The 17,517-nt window shown below is 37.7% G+C and overlaps 1 protein-coding gene across 2 annotated transcripts in view; it reads right to left on the bottom strand.

Moving 5' to 3' along the window:
- UXS1 (UDP-glucuronate decarboxylase 1) overlaps window positions 1-17,517 on the bottom strand; it is a 63,740-nt gene that overhangs the window by 31,442 nt on the left and 14,781 nt on the right. Inside the window, exons 3-6 of one of the 2 annotated variants that reach the window (XM_056328379.1) lie at window positions 15,663-15,711; window positions 13,491-13,534; window positions 9,441-9,501; window positions 4,466-4,646 (exon numbers count right to left, since the gene is read on the bottom strand). In XM_056328379.1, the coding sequence (XP_056184354.1) occupies window positions 4,466-4,646; window positions 9,441-9,501; window positions 13,491-13,534; window positions 15,663-15,711 (335 nt within the window). Of the gene's footprint in view, window positions 1-4,465; window positions 4,706-9,440; window positions 9,502-13,490; window positions 13,535-15,662; window positions 15,712-17,517 lie in introns of those variants that run through there. The other variant, XM_056328380.1, reaches the window with a different exon arrangement.

Below are 17,517 nucleotides of genomic sequence, written 5' to 3'. Positions count from 1 at the left end.
GCTGTATGTGTTTTAAATTACCAGTGAAATGACTTGGAGACTAAAAAATTCTGGGATACTGTAGAACAGTGTTTAGTAAGATGTTATCATCTTGATTTCTGGAAGGCTGTTATTTACAAGGCAGCTATAGCCTATTCTTTCGGCCAATTTTGTGAAACTGTTCATTTTAGCCTTAAAGTCAACTCAGACCCACAAGCCAGCAAAGTCCTTAAGAAAAGAAGCATTTTTAGTCCCAGTCAAGCCAATAAAGCTATTAAATTTCTATAAATGTTATTTTACATACCTATGTGCCTGTTACTAACAACTTTGTATCTTCTGAAAACTCTGAAAGCTAATCTCCTTGTCACTATGTATGCAATGTGCCTACAGCACTTTTCTCAACTTGCAAAATGTGTTTTTATTCTATCATTTTGAAAGCTTTTTAATGAAAGTCAGAAGAGCCCAAACTGCCTCTGCATTTGCAACAGTCACTGAAACAGAGCCAACATTTTAATATATGTTTTGCCAGAAACCAGACTGCTGCTATTATGAATTAAAATTTTAGAAGTATCGTACTGTTATTTTTACCAAGAGCTCCTGTATTTAAGCAGTGAGATGTAGAAGTTTTGTTGATGGTCTCCAACTCCACAATTGTGCTCCTTTGGTTCAAAACCAAAGTGGGCAGTGCAATCTAATTAAGTTGGAAAGAAAAAGAAAAAATTTCAAAGTGAAGCCTTATGACTAAAAGCATAGTAACTCTTGAGGACTACTGTGAACATCTTTCAAGGGAAGAGGATCTTTAAGCTACATCATTTTTTGATACAATGATGAAGTATTCAAACCATTTGTGACTAGGGAAATGAGATCAGTTCAACTGTGTTAACAGTTTCCACTGCTGATTGGAAATCTGTGGCACTTTCAGGCCTGGTTTTGTTTCAGATTTGTGAAGAGTGGAAAGAAAAAACCCTCACAACCAACCAAAAAGAAACCAAAGGCCTACACGTGTTCATGTGAACTGTGAAAGAGTTTGGCTGAGGAGGACGTCTTTCAGACACAAGAGATGGCTGGGGGTAAATGGAATGTGCATGTATCACCTTATAAAAGACTGCTTTAAGGCTTCCAAAGATTGCTAAGTAGGAAGGAGAAACACCAACGGGAGAAGTATAGGGGCTGTGCACACCTGTCTGATATTTTCTTCCAGGTTTATTCAGCTGCTGTAGCTACTGTGGACAAGGAGGTTTGTATATCGAACACCAGTTGATAACCAAGCCTCAAGACTGAAATCTGAGAGGTATTCCTTCCTTTTTAGGAGTCCAGTTTAAGATCTTAAGACATCATCTTGAAACTGGCTTTATTTTTCAGGGTGTGATTTTTTCAGGGGTTTGGTGGGGCATATAGTTTGGGACTGTTCTAGGGCTTTTTTTTCAGGGTGCTGCTGCTTTTTCAGGTTTTTGGTGTTTTGGTGGGTTTGTTGTTTTTTGGTTTTTTTTGTTTTTTTTTTTTAATGTGTGTTTGTCTGTCCTCCACCCCCCCTCCCCACCCAATATTTCAGGCATAACAGTACTTCACAGTAGAAATACAGACACAGACTTTGGTGGCTCAACATTTTTTTTAAATATTTTTTCTTTTTATTACAAACACACAGTCAACTCTAATGCAAAGGTGGGTATAAACAAGACAAGACTAATCCTCAAGTCACTATATAAATTAAGTACATTACTTCTCGCCAACAGCTGTTTATTCTAAAATTTCATTTGGTAGTTTTTAATGCAATTCTATTACTGTGAAGTGCAGTAAATCACAGTAACACCAGATCAAGCATTCATTCTCATTTCTTCTCCAACTAGTATCTTGTGTCTTTTTACACTACAGTTTGCAGGAACAGGAGACAGTACTTCAAGTAACCACCTTAGGGAGCTTGTGATCTTAAAGAACGTAGAGAGTGAAAGGCAGAAAATAAGCAAAGGTGGACAGGTGGATTTCTATACATTTTTTTTTGCTTTTAAGAGAAAAGAATAGTAAGATTCTGTCCTTTACACACCACCCTTCTGAAAAGAAAATTTTCTTCCTGTACGAAAAAGCTTCCATTTATTAGTAGATTAAACCTCAGCATCAGGTGTTAGGAATTTTAAAGATATTTTCATTTCAGCCTAAGTACTTAAAAAACACAGAACTCAACTACAACAGAAAAAAGTGTTAATACAACTATTATGCAAAGTTTTGAAAACTTTCTTCTCAGACTCTCCCCCCCCCCCCGCCTTTTTTTTTTTTTTAACTGTCCTCTGTCTTTCAAGTTCCCTCAAATACGTTCATTCCATTGAAGAATTCAGGGCCTTTGTTTTTGTTCTTGAAAAAGCCTAAGTGAAAGCTATGTTCTTGTGTGTTGCTCTACTCACATTTTCCCCAAATGCTAAAGCAAAGGGAATTCTAGTGAAAGAGAAGAAATTCAGCACTACAGTTAACTATAGTTACCACAGGGCTAAGAAATAAGACGTGTGTTTAGATGATTTATTACTGTCTGGCCAATCTAGATCAAGATCCAAGAATGCTCAGTGCCACTTCATACCATGGATCAAAGATAATGACTCAGACAAGGCAGACTGTGCATAGGCATCACTGTGAAGCTAAAAAAAAAAAAAGCATCAAGAGATTTAGTGAAAGCTATACATCTTGAGACTAAACTCACTTTCCATATCAGAAGTGCAAACACTGTGTTCTTTTTAGATCAGAAATGAGGTCTCTTTCAGAAATAAAGCACTGATTACTCTCTCTGGAATTTAAGTGTCAAACAACCTTATATGACCTTGTTTAAATAGGACAGCAAATAAACAGGAATTCTTTAGACACAAACCTTCTTTTGTCATGACTTCACAACTTTCAACTTTATTTACAAGTAAAAAGGAGAAACTGGGACTAAGAAAAGAAGTATTGATACATATGCCAACTTGTTACTCTGTTAAAATAACTATCCACATTCCCTCACCTTCCCCCCCCCCCCCCCTTTTCCCACGTTGGGCTATAAACTCGGCTATGAAATGAAATTTTATCATATTCTTACACTAGTATATACAAGTTAATTTTATTCTAACATTCAGCCATGCCAGCTTCAACTTACACTGTTAGAGGATAAGACGACATCCAGTAATTACTCCCTGAACAACATGTTATAATTTGTTGTCACTACAAAATGGGCAATCGGTGTCTTAATTACATAGAACATGGGAGATGTAGCCAAAGAATCTCAGAATTTCCATTCATTAGTGCTAGTACTGGGCAACACTATTAGCAACGATGATAATTCTCTGAGGTCTCAAGTGTAATCAGTCAGAAAGAAGGTAACACAGGGGAAAGATTAGGAAAGCTGACAAACTGAATTGGCTGAAGCATAAGCTACCAGCACCTGAAGCCAATTAATAAGACCATAGTCCCCTTATCCCGTCAGTGGAAGCAAAAGTTTGAAGTAAAATAACAGGCAGTAACTACATCAGTGCATTGTCAGAGCAGAGGAGGAGCATGTATTTGAAGGACTGTTTTCAATGGTATTGTCAGAAATTCAACACAAGCAAATGCAATTGCTAGAAATTTTCCCTGTGAAAATCCATCCATTACAATTCAGGAAGAATAAAAAAACAACCCACAACCTCAGATTCATTTTTTTGTTTTAAGAAATGAAACCACTACCTTGCTACAAAATTTTAAAGCGATACAGCAAACCCACCAGAACTACAGTATAACCTGAGTAACGTTTTCATCGATTCACTATGTGCTCATATACTCCGAAAGACGTCTATAAATGCTTATCTCAACTACAGCTATGTTAATGCTGTCTTGCAATTTGCCATAATAGTTTGAGGTTTATGACAGCTTAGATATTGAGTTACTTCTTCAAAGCAGAATGGGTTTTTGTTTCTTTGTTTAGGGTTTTATTTTGGTTTTTCTGTGGAAAACTGGGGAAATTCAGTTCTGCTTTTTCCTATTCTACAGGCTGTGGAATCACTAAGGAAAGTGAGATGACTTGCCCTCTGAAAGAGCTTAAGTCTTCTCTCAACTGATGATACACAGCTGCAGGATGCATGTCATCTAGTAACTGCAACCCTGAATTAAACTTCTCAGTTCATGACATCTCTAGCCCACAGAGACTCTGTGTGCAAGCCTGTGCACGCACACAGGGATGTGGGACAATGGATGGGACAGATAAGACTGACCCATTGCAATCCTGCCTTCTCACAAAACCAGTCCCATTAGCAAGTTTTGAAGATTTCCTTCCTCCTATCCACTCAGAAAGGAAGAACTGATTTCAAAGATGAAAGCACTCTGAACCTCTCACTGCAATGGTCCCAGGAAATAGGCTAATAATAAACAAAGCATACAGGCATTAGGTAGCTCAATCCAGAAGTCAGTGCGTAAGTTTCACTTCTTTACAGACAGACATACTTACAAGGGTTAAGCACAACAAAGTGCAGATACCAAAGCAGAGAGTACTCACCTTCAATGTACAGGGGCTCAACGACATCGTGATTTATCAGTTCGAAGTTCTCATGACCAATCCAGTGTTCCACATTTCTTTTCCTGCCCGTAAAGAAGTTGTCCACAACTGTAACCTCATGGCCATCCATCATTAGTTTGTCAGTAAGATGAGAACCCACAAACCCTGCTCCTCCAGTTATCTGCGTTAGGACAGTTGGTATAAATTTCTTTTTCTTTTTACAGAAACACCAGACAAAGTCTACAAACATGAAGACAGAAGAACAGTAGCTTTCAGATCTTTGCTTACTCCAGGGGAAATAACTCCATTTCCATGCTTAATTTTGTTTTCTTCCAATATTTACAGCATTTAAAATTTCAAGAGACATGCTTGACATGTTTCATCAATGTCAGGCTAGAGGTTCAGCTAACCATTCACATCAACAAAACATTCAGATTACAATATTTTCCTTTTTTCCTTCAAATTGGATTGTGCCCTTTTATGCAACAGCAAGGCCTATAAAGACCCAAAAAGGTAAGAGGAAAATTCTCTGCAATTTCTATTTCTCAGAAAAAAAGATGACAGAATGCCAGGTTATTTTTGTGTAAGATTAATAATATCAGACATGTCAAATCCAGCTTTTGTCTGGTTTAAATGGAAGGCATATGCTGGACGTTTTAAGTACTACAAATTCTTTCAACCTTCAGAGAAGGAAAGAAGGAAGGAAGGCTATTCTTCGAAGACCTCTCATTTGAAATATCTGCTAAAACCAGATCTATTCCTTTTGCATTTTAATGCATCCGTAGCCCACATCATTCTGGTCTGAACTGGTCTGGCAGTTGGATTGTCGTAGGTCCCTTCCAACTGAAAACATTCTATTCTATACCATTAGCTCCAACATCCAGCATTTACCTGTCTTGGAACTTTATGATTTTTTACTGCAAAAAAACAAGCAGAAATGAAGTATTTAACACCTTGTACTCTTGTTCCACTGCAGATGTAGAAGCAATAAAGTAGTTTACTTTTTCCCTTTCTGCACATCAGTCTTTAAGAGAAAAAACAAAACAAAACAAAAACACTCTGTATTGAAGCAGTCAACACAGCAAGCAGAACTGCAAGTTGTGACACATCCAGACAGATCTACAGAAGCAATTGTTTTCTCTTCATTTCATAAGCTATTTTCAAGAACACACAAAGATATGACGAATGACCACTCTCAAAGAATGAAGGGACATGTAAAAGCCCTATGTGGCATCAGCTGTATTATATGACTGCATGATCAAATTCACATTTTGAAAGTGATTCAGCTGTTGATCTCCACTCTTCAGCTGCAGCAACACAAAAGGACATGGTGTAACCGTCAAGCAGGAATCTAATGAATGAATGGTGTGCTACAATGGCAAAGTGCTGTGTGGAAAAGGATGTAGATGCCTGAAAGCTCTTTTACTTTGGGCTAGTCAAAGCCTAAACATTTATCTTGTCCACTCCCCCGCCATCTACTACTGAGAAAAAGCCATATTAGCAGAAATTCTTTTTTTTTTAAACTAGGAAAGAAGACAGACAAAGTAGAAAGCTATCAAAAAAACAAAAGGGAAAATTATGATAACTACATCTGTTTTCTTCTGTAAAAACTTGAACATCCATTTAGATTCTCACACTTGTTTTTCTTATTAAAAATTCAGGGCCACCAGTGTGTCAAAGACATTGTAAGCACTAGTTAATAAAAGAATCATGTAGTTGCTCTGTTTAGTATTCTTCTGGGTTTGTCAGGGCTTCCTTGTAGCAGATTCAATATGTGATTCAGTTCCTTGACAAATCTGAAGGAGAAAGAATTTAGGAGAAGTCTTCCTTGAAAGAAACACATAATCTCAAGGTTATCACCACCCCAGAACAGACAGGAGGGAAGAACAGGTTTCTGGCAGAATGCTACAAACAAGGAAAGAAGAGTAGTAACTAAGGGAGAACGGCCATCTGCCAGGTGCCACCAACTTAAAAAGAGAAAAATGATATGCATGTAAAACCTACTGCCACAAGCTTCTCTGGACTCAGAAGCAAGCTGCAGCCTTGCTCAACGTTCCAAGGGTTTTGCGTTTTTGTGGTGACCGGGACAAAAGGTTTCTGTAGATGACCTGAATCTGTTCCTTCAACTGAGGCCGAAGAAAATCCCCTGCTGCTACTTCTATTTCCAGAATTCCAGAGAAGACAAACTTGACGCTCACAATACATCTTTGTTGTAGTAAAAGAAAGCATCTCCTTCCCCATCTCTCTTTTGGGAAAAAACATAATGAAACCAAGGACTGCTTACAGCACTCTTCTATGCTATATGCAAGCAAAAAAAAATAAAAGGGAAGAAAAAGCACAAACCAATTTTGTCTGAAAAGAAGTTTCCAATTACTTTAAATCTCTAAGTTGTTTTTATGATAAATCTACATTAGCTTTATTAACATATCACTTCCACAGGTATTTGATAAAGAACTACTTGGAAAAGGAGCTGAATTTCCCCTGGAAAAGTAAAAAACTGCGTAAACTATGTTTTTTACCATTACTTGAGGCTACATTAAAAAAGAAAAGATGATTTATCACTGAAGCTCTCTGTGTAACCTTTCTCTAATCACTCATAAAAGCAAGGTCAATATACTTCATTTCTAAATATGATTTCCTGCAAATCACAATGACACATTAATCTACAAAATCATATACTGTACATGAATTATTTCCACATCAGAATTGAAGTACCACCACCTGGAGCTTAAATAGGCATTATTTAATAAGACATCATTAATAAAAATACTTAATTACTGAGTAGTGCCAATATGCTTGGTAACTTAAGCATCTATTATTACTGATAACTTCCTCCCCTAGAGGGACTTAAAAGTTTGTCTAATTGTTATATGAGTTCATTTCTGTTGGCTGCAGATTCAAAACAATGTCTCATATGGAAATTGTATTAGTTTTTTGTTTTATGCTTTCATCAGTCTACTTTATCCAATTCAGAAAAAACCCCACACAACAGACTGAACCAACATCAACACTGTCTTCCATAAGACTAACAGAATTCCTTGCATACAAAAGCCTGTAGCCTAGTCACTTCAGAGAACTGAGCAAAAAATCACGACAACAGGATTAAAACCTGAGTTCTTCTGAATGAAAGAGTATCTAGTCTCAGCTGAAATACCACCCTTACTGGCAATCACCTCCGAATAGATGCAGTATAATAAAAAAATAATTGCTAGAACTGTTGTCTGGTCAGGTCAGTGCTGTGGGTATCTCCAGGCTGGAACTGGAGACTGCATTCAGAGAAAAAACTAAAATAATCAGAATACAGAATGGATTCTAGGAAAAGACACAGTATCAACAACATATGAAGCAAATAATCTACCAAAGTTCACTTGGCTCATGAATTCTTGAGAAATTTCCAAGTGTCATCCAAGGTCTACATGAGTCCTTTATTCACTGACCTCTGCTACTCAGAAGCACACAGATTATAATTTCCTGTAGGATTATGACAGCAGCATCGTAACAGAATGGAACTGCCCACGTGGGCAAGAGGCATGTGAACGTCCACCTGAACTAGTCCCCAACCATGACAGACAAGAAATGAATGAACAACTCCCTCATCCTTTTGGCCAGCTTTCTCTTCAGTAATTTAAACTCTACAAACTCTACAAAACAAGTGGACGCCAAAGAACTATTCAGCTCCAGGTCTACAGAAAACAGTTCTATGCCAATGACTTGCCATGTCTGTTGAAGCAATAGATTTCAACAAAATATCCAGCGTCTTTCAGTGGCAAGGTCTAATACTAAGAGCACCCTATCCAATTAACAGCTTGTACTAAATACTTTTCCTGAAAGCACCTTCTCACTTATACAGAAAAAAACATTACACTAAGATAACTTTGCTACCCTTGCACATATGTGCATGTGATTCAGGAATTTTTAGAATTAAGCCTCTCTCTGCTATTTTGCTTAGCTTATCTTCCGTATTCAACAAGGGAACAGGGAGCCTACAAGTTTATTTCCTTCAGACTGTCATAAAAAAATGACAAAGTAACATTGCAGAAGTAAACTAATTTGACAACACACTATGTTTTGCAATAGCAATGAAAACCATTGTCTAACAACACAGTAAAAATAAAACTTCTTTTTGTTTGCACTTTCTCAGTGTTTTTCTTAAATTTTGAAGTCAAAGCAAAAGAGAACACCAGATACATTAGGCACTTTAGCAGGGATCTGACCCAGAGTTTACTCTCTACTACAGAGGCAGAAGTCCATACTCTATATTTACACATCAAGTAGCTATACTCTCTGCCTCTTCAGAGCATGGAGACATTGTTTTTCCCTAGGACAAACAGAAACAAGGAAAAATTTAGGATGCAGCTAACTTCAAAAGTGTTTTCAGATAAAACTGTAACACTGATGCTGCAGCACAATTCACTGAGTTTAAGAATGCCTTGAACAACTACTTGTCCTGACTTAACCTGTTCTCCTCTTGTATCCTAAAATGCCTATGATCTTCAAAATACCAGAAAAAACAGAAGAGATGAACATTCCCTCAGTCTAATTACTGGTCCCTCTTAACAGTGCTGCAGAGCAGCTGCTTTTCTAGCCTTATGATTAGATTTTGTCCAATTTGGGTACACAAGCTTTCTGTCAAGATGTGCTTAAAAAGTTTCCCAGTCTTTGCAAGTTTAAGCTATCTGGGAGCGCACAAAAAGATCGTTGGCAATGCAGTCCTGAGATGTCACAAGAAGAGAACAGCAGCTTATCTGGCAAGTCAAACCTCCAAACCAGAGCCCAAGTCTATTATCCATATGCTGAGTTTGAGAACATCAGCACGAAGTGAAGCACTCTTCTAAACCCTATGCAGCACATACAACACCCAAGGCAATTTACTTTATTCCTGCTCATGTCTTTAATTAATCCTACAAGACTGATTTATATTCCACAGAATTTTTTTATATTGCCCCCAAAAACCCCCGAGTAAATACCAACTTACCAGGATTCTTTTACGATCCTTTTCTGATAAAAATTTCACTGGTGGGTACTTCTGGGTGAAGCTACAGAACATTTCAAAACAAAGAAGAAAAACTACGTAAGTTTCAGCTTTGTTTCTTCTTTCATGTATCCGTCTTTGCAATATCAAAAACTACTTTGACAACCTCCCATTCTAAAAGTTCTGCCAAGGGTACCACCTTTAGTCCTATTTTCTGAAGAAGGATCTGGGCCAACATGAGAAAATGCCTATGCTTTGTAAAAGCACTGTGAGAAATATCAAAATTATCTCTAAAAGGTGCTTTTAAAATTTCTGTTTAACTGATTTTATAGAATTAATCACTTCTATCTCTTGAGAGCTGAAGTGGTGCCAAGCATGACATCACAAGAGAATAAAATAATAAAACACAAGCTGCAATCGGACTTTTTTTAAAACTTTAAAAAACAAGCAACCTTTTTAAAAGTTCTGGAAAAGAAAACAAGTTGTGTTGACTTAGCACACTGACTTCAAACACTTCTCCTTAAAGTTTCAATGTGAGGCTTACAACACAAAGTTTTAATTCTCCTTAAAGTTTCACAGTAATCAATGTAAAGTTTACTATCAGAATGTCAAAAACACTCTAAGATACTTCAGATTCTTACCAGAGACCTATACAGTATAAAAACAGATTAATCTAATTTTCTTCTCAGAAATAGACTGCCATTGTTCTGATGATCTTCAAGCTACTTTCACTTCAATTTTTTTGCACCTTCTTCTTTACAGGATGTTTTAGTTTTGATTAAGTTCCTAAAATAAAGTTATGTGACATATGAATCTTAGGTATTCTCTCAAGCTTTTGATGCTTGGAATCTTGTATCATTTAACGAACATGGAATTATATCATTTCTTTCTCCCCCCACCGGCAGGTATTACATAGACAGCAATGAACTCTTTCGAATTCTATTTTACTTCGGTAATGAGCACCGTAGTCTTCACAGTATTTTAATAGCTCAGGTTTTTCTTAACTAAGTATCAGTGTGACACTGGACAGAAATCAAACTATGGTTACTCTTCTCCTCCAGTAAGTCCATATGCTAGGGATGCAACTGGACGTAGCATGCAGGAGCATGCATATATGCCAAGAGTTCACGCTGAACTACGTTTCCATCTACTCGCAGATAGACTCTGACTGAACTGACCCTACACCTCTGATCTTGAAGCGCTTCCTCTGCTTGTAACCTGCAGTACTGGCTCAACAGGAATTCTTTGGAGGCAAAGCACAGATGCTTCTGTACTTGTGTCAACTTTTTGTCCCAGAGTGAAAGCCGTTTTCAGTTTCCTGGATAGGGGAAATACAGCAGCAGAATCTTCCAATGTTACCCATACAGGAAGACTGAAATAAGCTACCTGCACTTGCCTTATTATCACTACATGGGTCACTAAAAGTAACCCTATTTCTTTGATTAAGCTGAAGCAATGAGAAACAGCAGTGCATATGTATAATTCAGACATGTAAAGCACAGCCTTGCTGTGAGAGAAAGGCAAATCCACTAATCACAAGAGGTTTTCTGGAGTTTAAACAGAAGTGCCAAATAACTTGATGCAAGGTAGAAGTCAGTCCCCTCCACTTTTAAGACCACTATTTTAAGGTCACATTAACCCAGCACAAAGTCATACAGCTGCCAAAGGGACCTCCCAACCATTTTTGCTCTTTGCATTATACCAGCACTAGCTTAGAGGCAGTGCACGGGAGTCTGGAATTGATCCAGACGAATGTTCATCTTTTGGCAGCAACGTTCAGTTTATCTTGACCTAATGCTTGCTTTGATGACTACACTGCAATGCTTTTGCTGTGCAAATTATTAATAAAAGCTTTCCAACTTTAGCTTCATTTAAACAATCTCATCATGAGACTAGCATTAAGGAATTCTTGTCTTTCCTGCTTCCCAAAAGCATGACAATGGCTTGCTTTCAGGTTTTATCAGCTTATGAGGTAAAAAAACCACTGACACTAGCCAGTAAGCTTTGCAAGCAGGATCAGCCTTCAGACACCTGACAGTGATTAGTTACTTACTGTCACTTTACACAGACATAAAATTCAAAAATTATTTGCAACAACCCACATGCATTTGAACCAGAAGAGGTAAATGGCTACACTATTCAAAAAAACCCAACAACAACAGAGGCACGTATTTTGATATGGGCCATAAGAGCCCATAAGCCCACATTTTATGAAAGTAGAATTCCCAGACTGGCTCACAAGGAGTTAAAGAAATATTTTCCTTCTCCTTATTATTAGACATTTGAAACAAGACTCATCAACACACTGTAAACACTACTCAAAAAGAAAAGAGCATTTAGATGGCTCCTGGGAGAAGTTTTAACCTAATGGTTCCACCCAACAACTCATTGCTCATTTGGAAAAATAAACAATTATTAAAAAGAGAAGAGAATCATGATAACTCCCACAAAGGTCCTCTGTGAATGGCAGAAGAAAATACCTAAATTGCCAACAACTGAAGCTGAAGATACACTGGGCTATCAATGAAGATTAAATAAGTCAGCTGAACAGAGGCAGTACATCAAAAATTTCATTTTAATATAAAATCTTTACAATGTAATTTGACCATTATAGTTGGTACGGTAGTATCACATGATGCAGCCTACAGTTCGTTTCATGTTGTCAATACAGTCTAGCTTGATCCACGAAGGTCACATTCACATTAAGAGATGAGCAATCGGATCAGTATTCTCACTGAAATAAATTGCATGTGGCAGTTCACTGAACCTTTCAAATCAATTGTAAAAAACCCCAGAACTGACAACTTTTTTTAAAAAAAAAAAATCTCCCCTCCCCTCCCCCCCTTTTTTTGTTTTACAGCACAGGAGGGGTGGGAGGAGGAGGGGCAACTGCTCACTGGCAAGACAAAATTCAAAACACCAAAACACTGCAGGTGTTGAGCATACCTCTCACCAAGAGCAATGGGATTCTGCTCTCTTCTCCAGAGAAATAGCACACAACTACCAGTATGCCACACGTAACCATCCAGGCTTACTGGTACTGCTTGGGTAAGCCCAGACTTGGCCCTTTGTAATGCAGCATTCTCACCTAGCTGTTTGCTTGGGACATCAACAGTGCCACCTCTGAAACTGTATCGTCAAAAGCAGCAGTGTCCTTGTCAGAGCTGACAATACCCACCCCTACTCCAGACTTTAGTTTGTGATGAAAAGTGTCTGCTCATGAGGACACTCGGAAGAAGTGACCTGGCAAAAGGCAACCATGCTTGGGAGCAAGGGAGTTATTTGCAAAGAGAGATGAAATGCCCAGCTTCCCCATCCAGCCTAACATCAACACTTAAGTGGTTCTGCCAACATGAAAGTGAGGAAACTATGTTGCAGGGTAGACACAAGCAGCCAGGGACAAATGGATCAGGCTTGGATTTTATCTCTTTCTTTTTAAAGAACTATGTCAATTTCAGGTGCTTGAGGAACTACAGCATGTTTACTATCTGCAGCTCATCAAAAAGCTTGTCTGCTTTTCCTCAATTGCATCATCCAGTTTAATCCAAGATAACACATTCCCTTACCAATCTTGAGAGGAGTGAGCCTGTTGGGCTCATCCAAACCATGTGCACAGACCAAGGTTCAGAAGCAAATCACTGTACGCTAGCTGGACCATGGTAACTGATGACAACCGTGGGAAATACGTGGTAAAGCGTATTTTCAGTCTCAAAGTTGAAATGAGTATGTTTTAGCACACACCTGGGCTGGTTACTATACCATAGTAATCTGTTTACCAGCTGGACTCCAATGAGCAAATTCCTCCATTGCTCCATAAGATTTGAACTTTACAAAATTCCAGCACTCTCAGTTTACTTTAGTGGGATTAAATAACATGAATACCTTAAGCATTAATGTCTTCAAGCATTCAAGGCCCCATCCTCACTTAGATACAATAAAAATCCAAAGGTACTGAGGCCAAACATTTCTCTCAAGCCTACGACTACAGAATTGACTGCTACAGAACAGAAACTGTGCATTTTAACTGCTTTCCAGATTTAGGTAAAGACTTACCTTTTTTCTAGATCTTTGATTTTCTCCCTTAGAGGTGCAACAGCCTAAAATGAAGGAATGGTATTTAATCTTTGAATAGAACAAGATTCACATCACAAAACATGCATACAGGAAGTTACTTCAAAGCAAAAATCATGGCAGCCTCCTATGAAGACTTCACTGAAGACACTCCAAGAACCCTGCATCTTAAAGCAAGCTTTATTGTCAAAAAAGCCTTGAACACTTTTCAGCACAAATCAGATCACCTAGTATAGAGAAATCCCTTAGCTTATCACTGAAAATAAAACATCAAGGCTATAAGTACCACAGCCTTGTTGAGAAGAACATCCCATGTTATGACTCCTATTTGATAAATCGAAGTAACAAACAAGTGACTTGTCTGAGGTTGTCAAAGGCAATAACAGCACAACAGGACAGTCAGTAAAGCCTCAACTATTTAAATGGACAGCAGATGCACATACTTAAGAGTACACAGACACAGCAACAGAAGCATTAGCTCCAGTGCCAAGGCTATAATTCTCTCAGAACATGATATGCGAATGTAAAGAAACATCAAGTTTAAAAATCTAAGATACATTTCACATCATGATCTGAGGGTATATTTAGGCTTTTAAAAAAATATTAGAAGGAAATCTGTTTAAAAAATACAGCTCACCTACCAAGACTTCTGTTTGCATTTTCACTACTTTGAAACAAGAGAATCACTTAAGTCTGCATCAGTTTCAGGTTCTTTATCACAAGACCCAAATATCTAGCAGTCCAGCCAAATTTCAACAAGTCCCTGAACTCCTGTTTTTAAGTTTAACAAAACCTTGTCACAAAATTTACCATCTCAGGCCATATATAAGTTGAAAGCTATCAGAGGGTTATCACTTGAAATGGTACTATATAGCAACACAACACCAGCCACCATTAATTTGTTTTGTACAAATACTGCTGATTACAGCTAGAAAATTTGGGAACTTCATTGACTGAAATAAGCTGCATAGTCATGTTAAAAGGAAATACAGTATTGTCATTTATATTCATTAAATATCTAGCTCTGTGGAGCAGCAAATAGTTCTTGAAGCAGTTTTACTTATTCTGATAGGTCAAGATACTGTACTAGTAATGCTTTAGAAACAAGATCCAGAAATGCTCAACTTCTCAGTCCTTACGCTAACTCTGACCTACTCATTGAATTTCAAGTGTTTGACCATTCTTAAACAACTGGGATTTTCAGAATGCTTGTCGCAATATCTACCAGAATTGAAAAAAAAGAAAAAAAAAAGAAAAAAAAGAGGAATGCAAGACACTAAGAACACAATCTTCCCACTGATTTTAAGCAATTTCAGGGGGCTTCTCGCTGTGTCCAGAGGAAAAACTGCTAAGTAAACCTGTTGGAATACAAGACACCAGGCAGACAGACTACACTAGTACAGTCACAGACACCTACACAAGGAGTAGATGGTATTGACCTCAAAGACTCTTGTATTTATTAAATTCTTTATTTTATTGTTATTAGATTGGAAGTCTAAAAACATCCTGAGAAAGGTCTGTTGCACACACTCTTAACATTTCACAAAAAACTGAGGTTGAAATGGAAATTCAGAGGTATTGGTACAGAAGTTCAGAAGCACTGGTGTGTTCAAAACCCATGTCCACTACAGAAATTGCTAGGACTTGTGCTTAAAGCACTAGTACTGCACACCATCCCAAATGATGAACACAGCTACCACTGCTCATTAATTAAGAGCAAAACAAAGCATTTTGGGGAAGTTTCAAATTTCTTATAAAACACTTACATATATGTAACATTTTATAAAGGTGATACAGGAAAAGAATGTGTATATCCTTCATTCGGCAACAAAAATGCAGTTCTCAGGAGGACCCTACCACAGTCTCTGCAGCAAATAAGCCAGAAGAGCTCTTACTTTCAAGAAAGGTTTAAAGGAAATAAAGTAAAAAGATGAGTTGCCGATCTATGTTAGAAACTCCTATATTAGATCCTATGTTAGAAACACTATAGTGAAGAACAGTTCAAAAACTTGTGTACAGACACAAATACAATGCTTTGAATAGTTTTAGTGGAATGGAAAATAATGAGATAGAACTAAATACACCCTTTCAGTATGAAATGAGTGAAATGCGAGTCCTCAAAACGTAACAGACTACAACTATTAGCAAACCAACCTCCTCTATTTTACTTTCCACCTTCTGATCCCCATTTTCTTGAAGAGACCTGTTGGCAAGAAGAGAAAAAACAATTATACCTAAACAACAGTTGCTCCACAGAACCTGCATCATGCGTTTCTTGTTAAAACACTATCTTCAAAGCACCCCAAGCTAGTATTATTTCAAAAACATACTCAGAGCATATGAAAGTGGATAGTCCCATTCCCACGGAAATCAGCTAGCCCTCGTCACTAACTTTGGCAGAAACTGAACCAAGCCCACAGGAAAGATTAACAACAATAAAAATGACATTAATTTTACAGAGAAAATTAACTTCATTGTAGAAAAGTGTCTAATCACTACACTGTAGCTGTAGTATCAATCAAAAAGAGAGGACTAATGTATCTAGTTTTGACTTTGAACTTCTCCAAACCCAAGGGAAAAAAACCTCTTCTACTGAAAGTTGTCTTAAGCGACCACATAATGGGCAATATTGACTTCTGACACAAATGCTACTCTTGTGAAATGAAGCCAAGAATTAAGGACGTCAAGGTAACTTGTGAAAACAGAGTACTGTCTAAGAAGCTGGTGTCTTGCACAAATCTGTGTAGTCTTATTTAGCATCTAATTGTGTAAAGTACCTTGATCAGTTGTGTTCATTCCTTGAGTAAACTTCTACAAGCACAGAATACATATACAATTTTCCTTAGATTCGTAATTCTTTTTTTCAATTAAACCTTCTGAAAGGGGAATTATTTATCTTTCAGTAATAATTTTTTGCATACTAGAGGATTCATGGGTATCCAACATAAAATAGAGTTATTTCAAATAAAACAGAGCTCCTTTACTTGAGACCTGAAGTCATTACACCCAGGGAAACAGAAGATCCTTTCTTAAGCAGATATACATATGCCACACAGTTAGAAGTTAGAGCAATGATTCCTTTCATATCCCTCTGTATAATTCTTACTAAAAAGTCAGTTCAAAGAAGCAGAATCAAAAATATTATTGATCAGATTAGCTTTTGTTGTATCAGTAAAGAGTGCAATAAGTTCCTACACTAAGACACACTGACCCTGAACCACCTTTTCAGAACTAATTGTAATTTACTGTAATAGTGGCAAATAAAATCCCTTTGGTTAATACAGCACAAAACAATAGTAAGTAATTCCTGTGAATTCTTCAGATGATTTCCCAAATAACAGAAATTGTAAAAAAGCTCTGCAAACGATCTGTGGAATACATAGCCTTTCCCCTCTGCTAAATGAGCAAAGAAAATTTGGAAAACCCCTCAAAAATGGTTCCTACTATTGTTTATTCACAAATCCTGGAACCTAAGGACTGGCACTCTGCAGTTTAGCTTTTAATGAGCTCTTCCTCCTAACAAAGACAATCTTATTGGCTGAGGACTAACATCAGACATTCAGAAATAAAGCCTTCCCCTATAGCTCTGTAAGAGACACCTCAAATAAGAAGTCAGATGCAGCTAATAGTAGAAGTTGCAAGGACACCTTATCAAGGAATGAACACACTGGATCCCCATGTCCACCTGCCCTCCTCAAACCCCTCTCTGAGGTTCTTGACTTCCTTCAGAAATGCTCAGCTGCCATAGTTTGCTGGTCACGATAACGTGGTAATCTAAATGATATCTCCATCTGGAAGCCACGCTGCTCAGCAGCTGTTTGCCTAACAGCTGAACACTTTGTGGCAAGGGTGGGAAACTCCAAGAGGAGTAAAATGGACAGCTTGGGACAGGAACAAATCCCAGGATAAGCTGCCCTGGGTGAATCAGAGCCCAGAAGAAATTGAGCATTTCTCTTACTTTGCTTCAAACTTTCTTTACACTGTGCTGCTAAGATTGGCAACAGACTAT

Source organism: Falco biarmicus, chromosome 2, assembly GCF_023638135.1.
Source record: "Falco biarmicus isolate bFalBia1 chromosome 2, bFalBia1.pri, whole genome shotgun sequence".
NCBI lineage: Eukaryota > Metazoa > Chordata > Aves > Falconiformes > Falconidae > Falco > Falco biarmicus.
The sequence above is the reverse complement of the archived record's forward strand: the minus strand, read 5'-3'. Positions and strand labels throughout refer to the sequence as shown.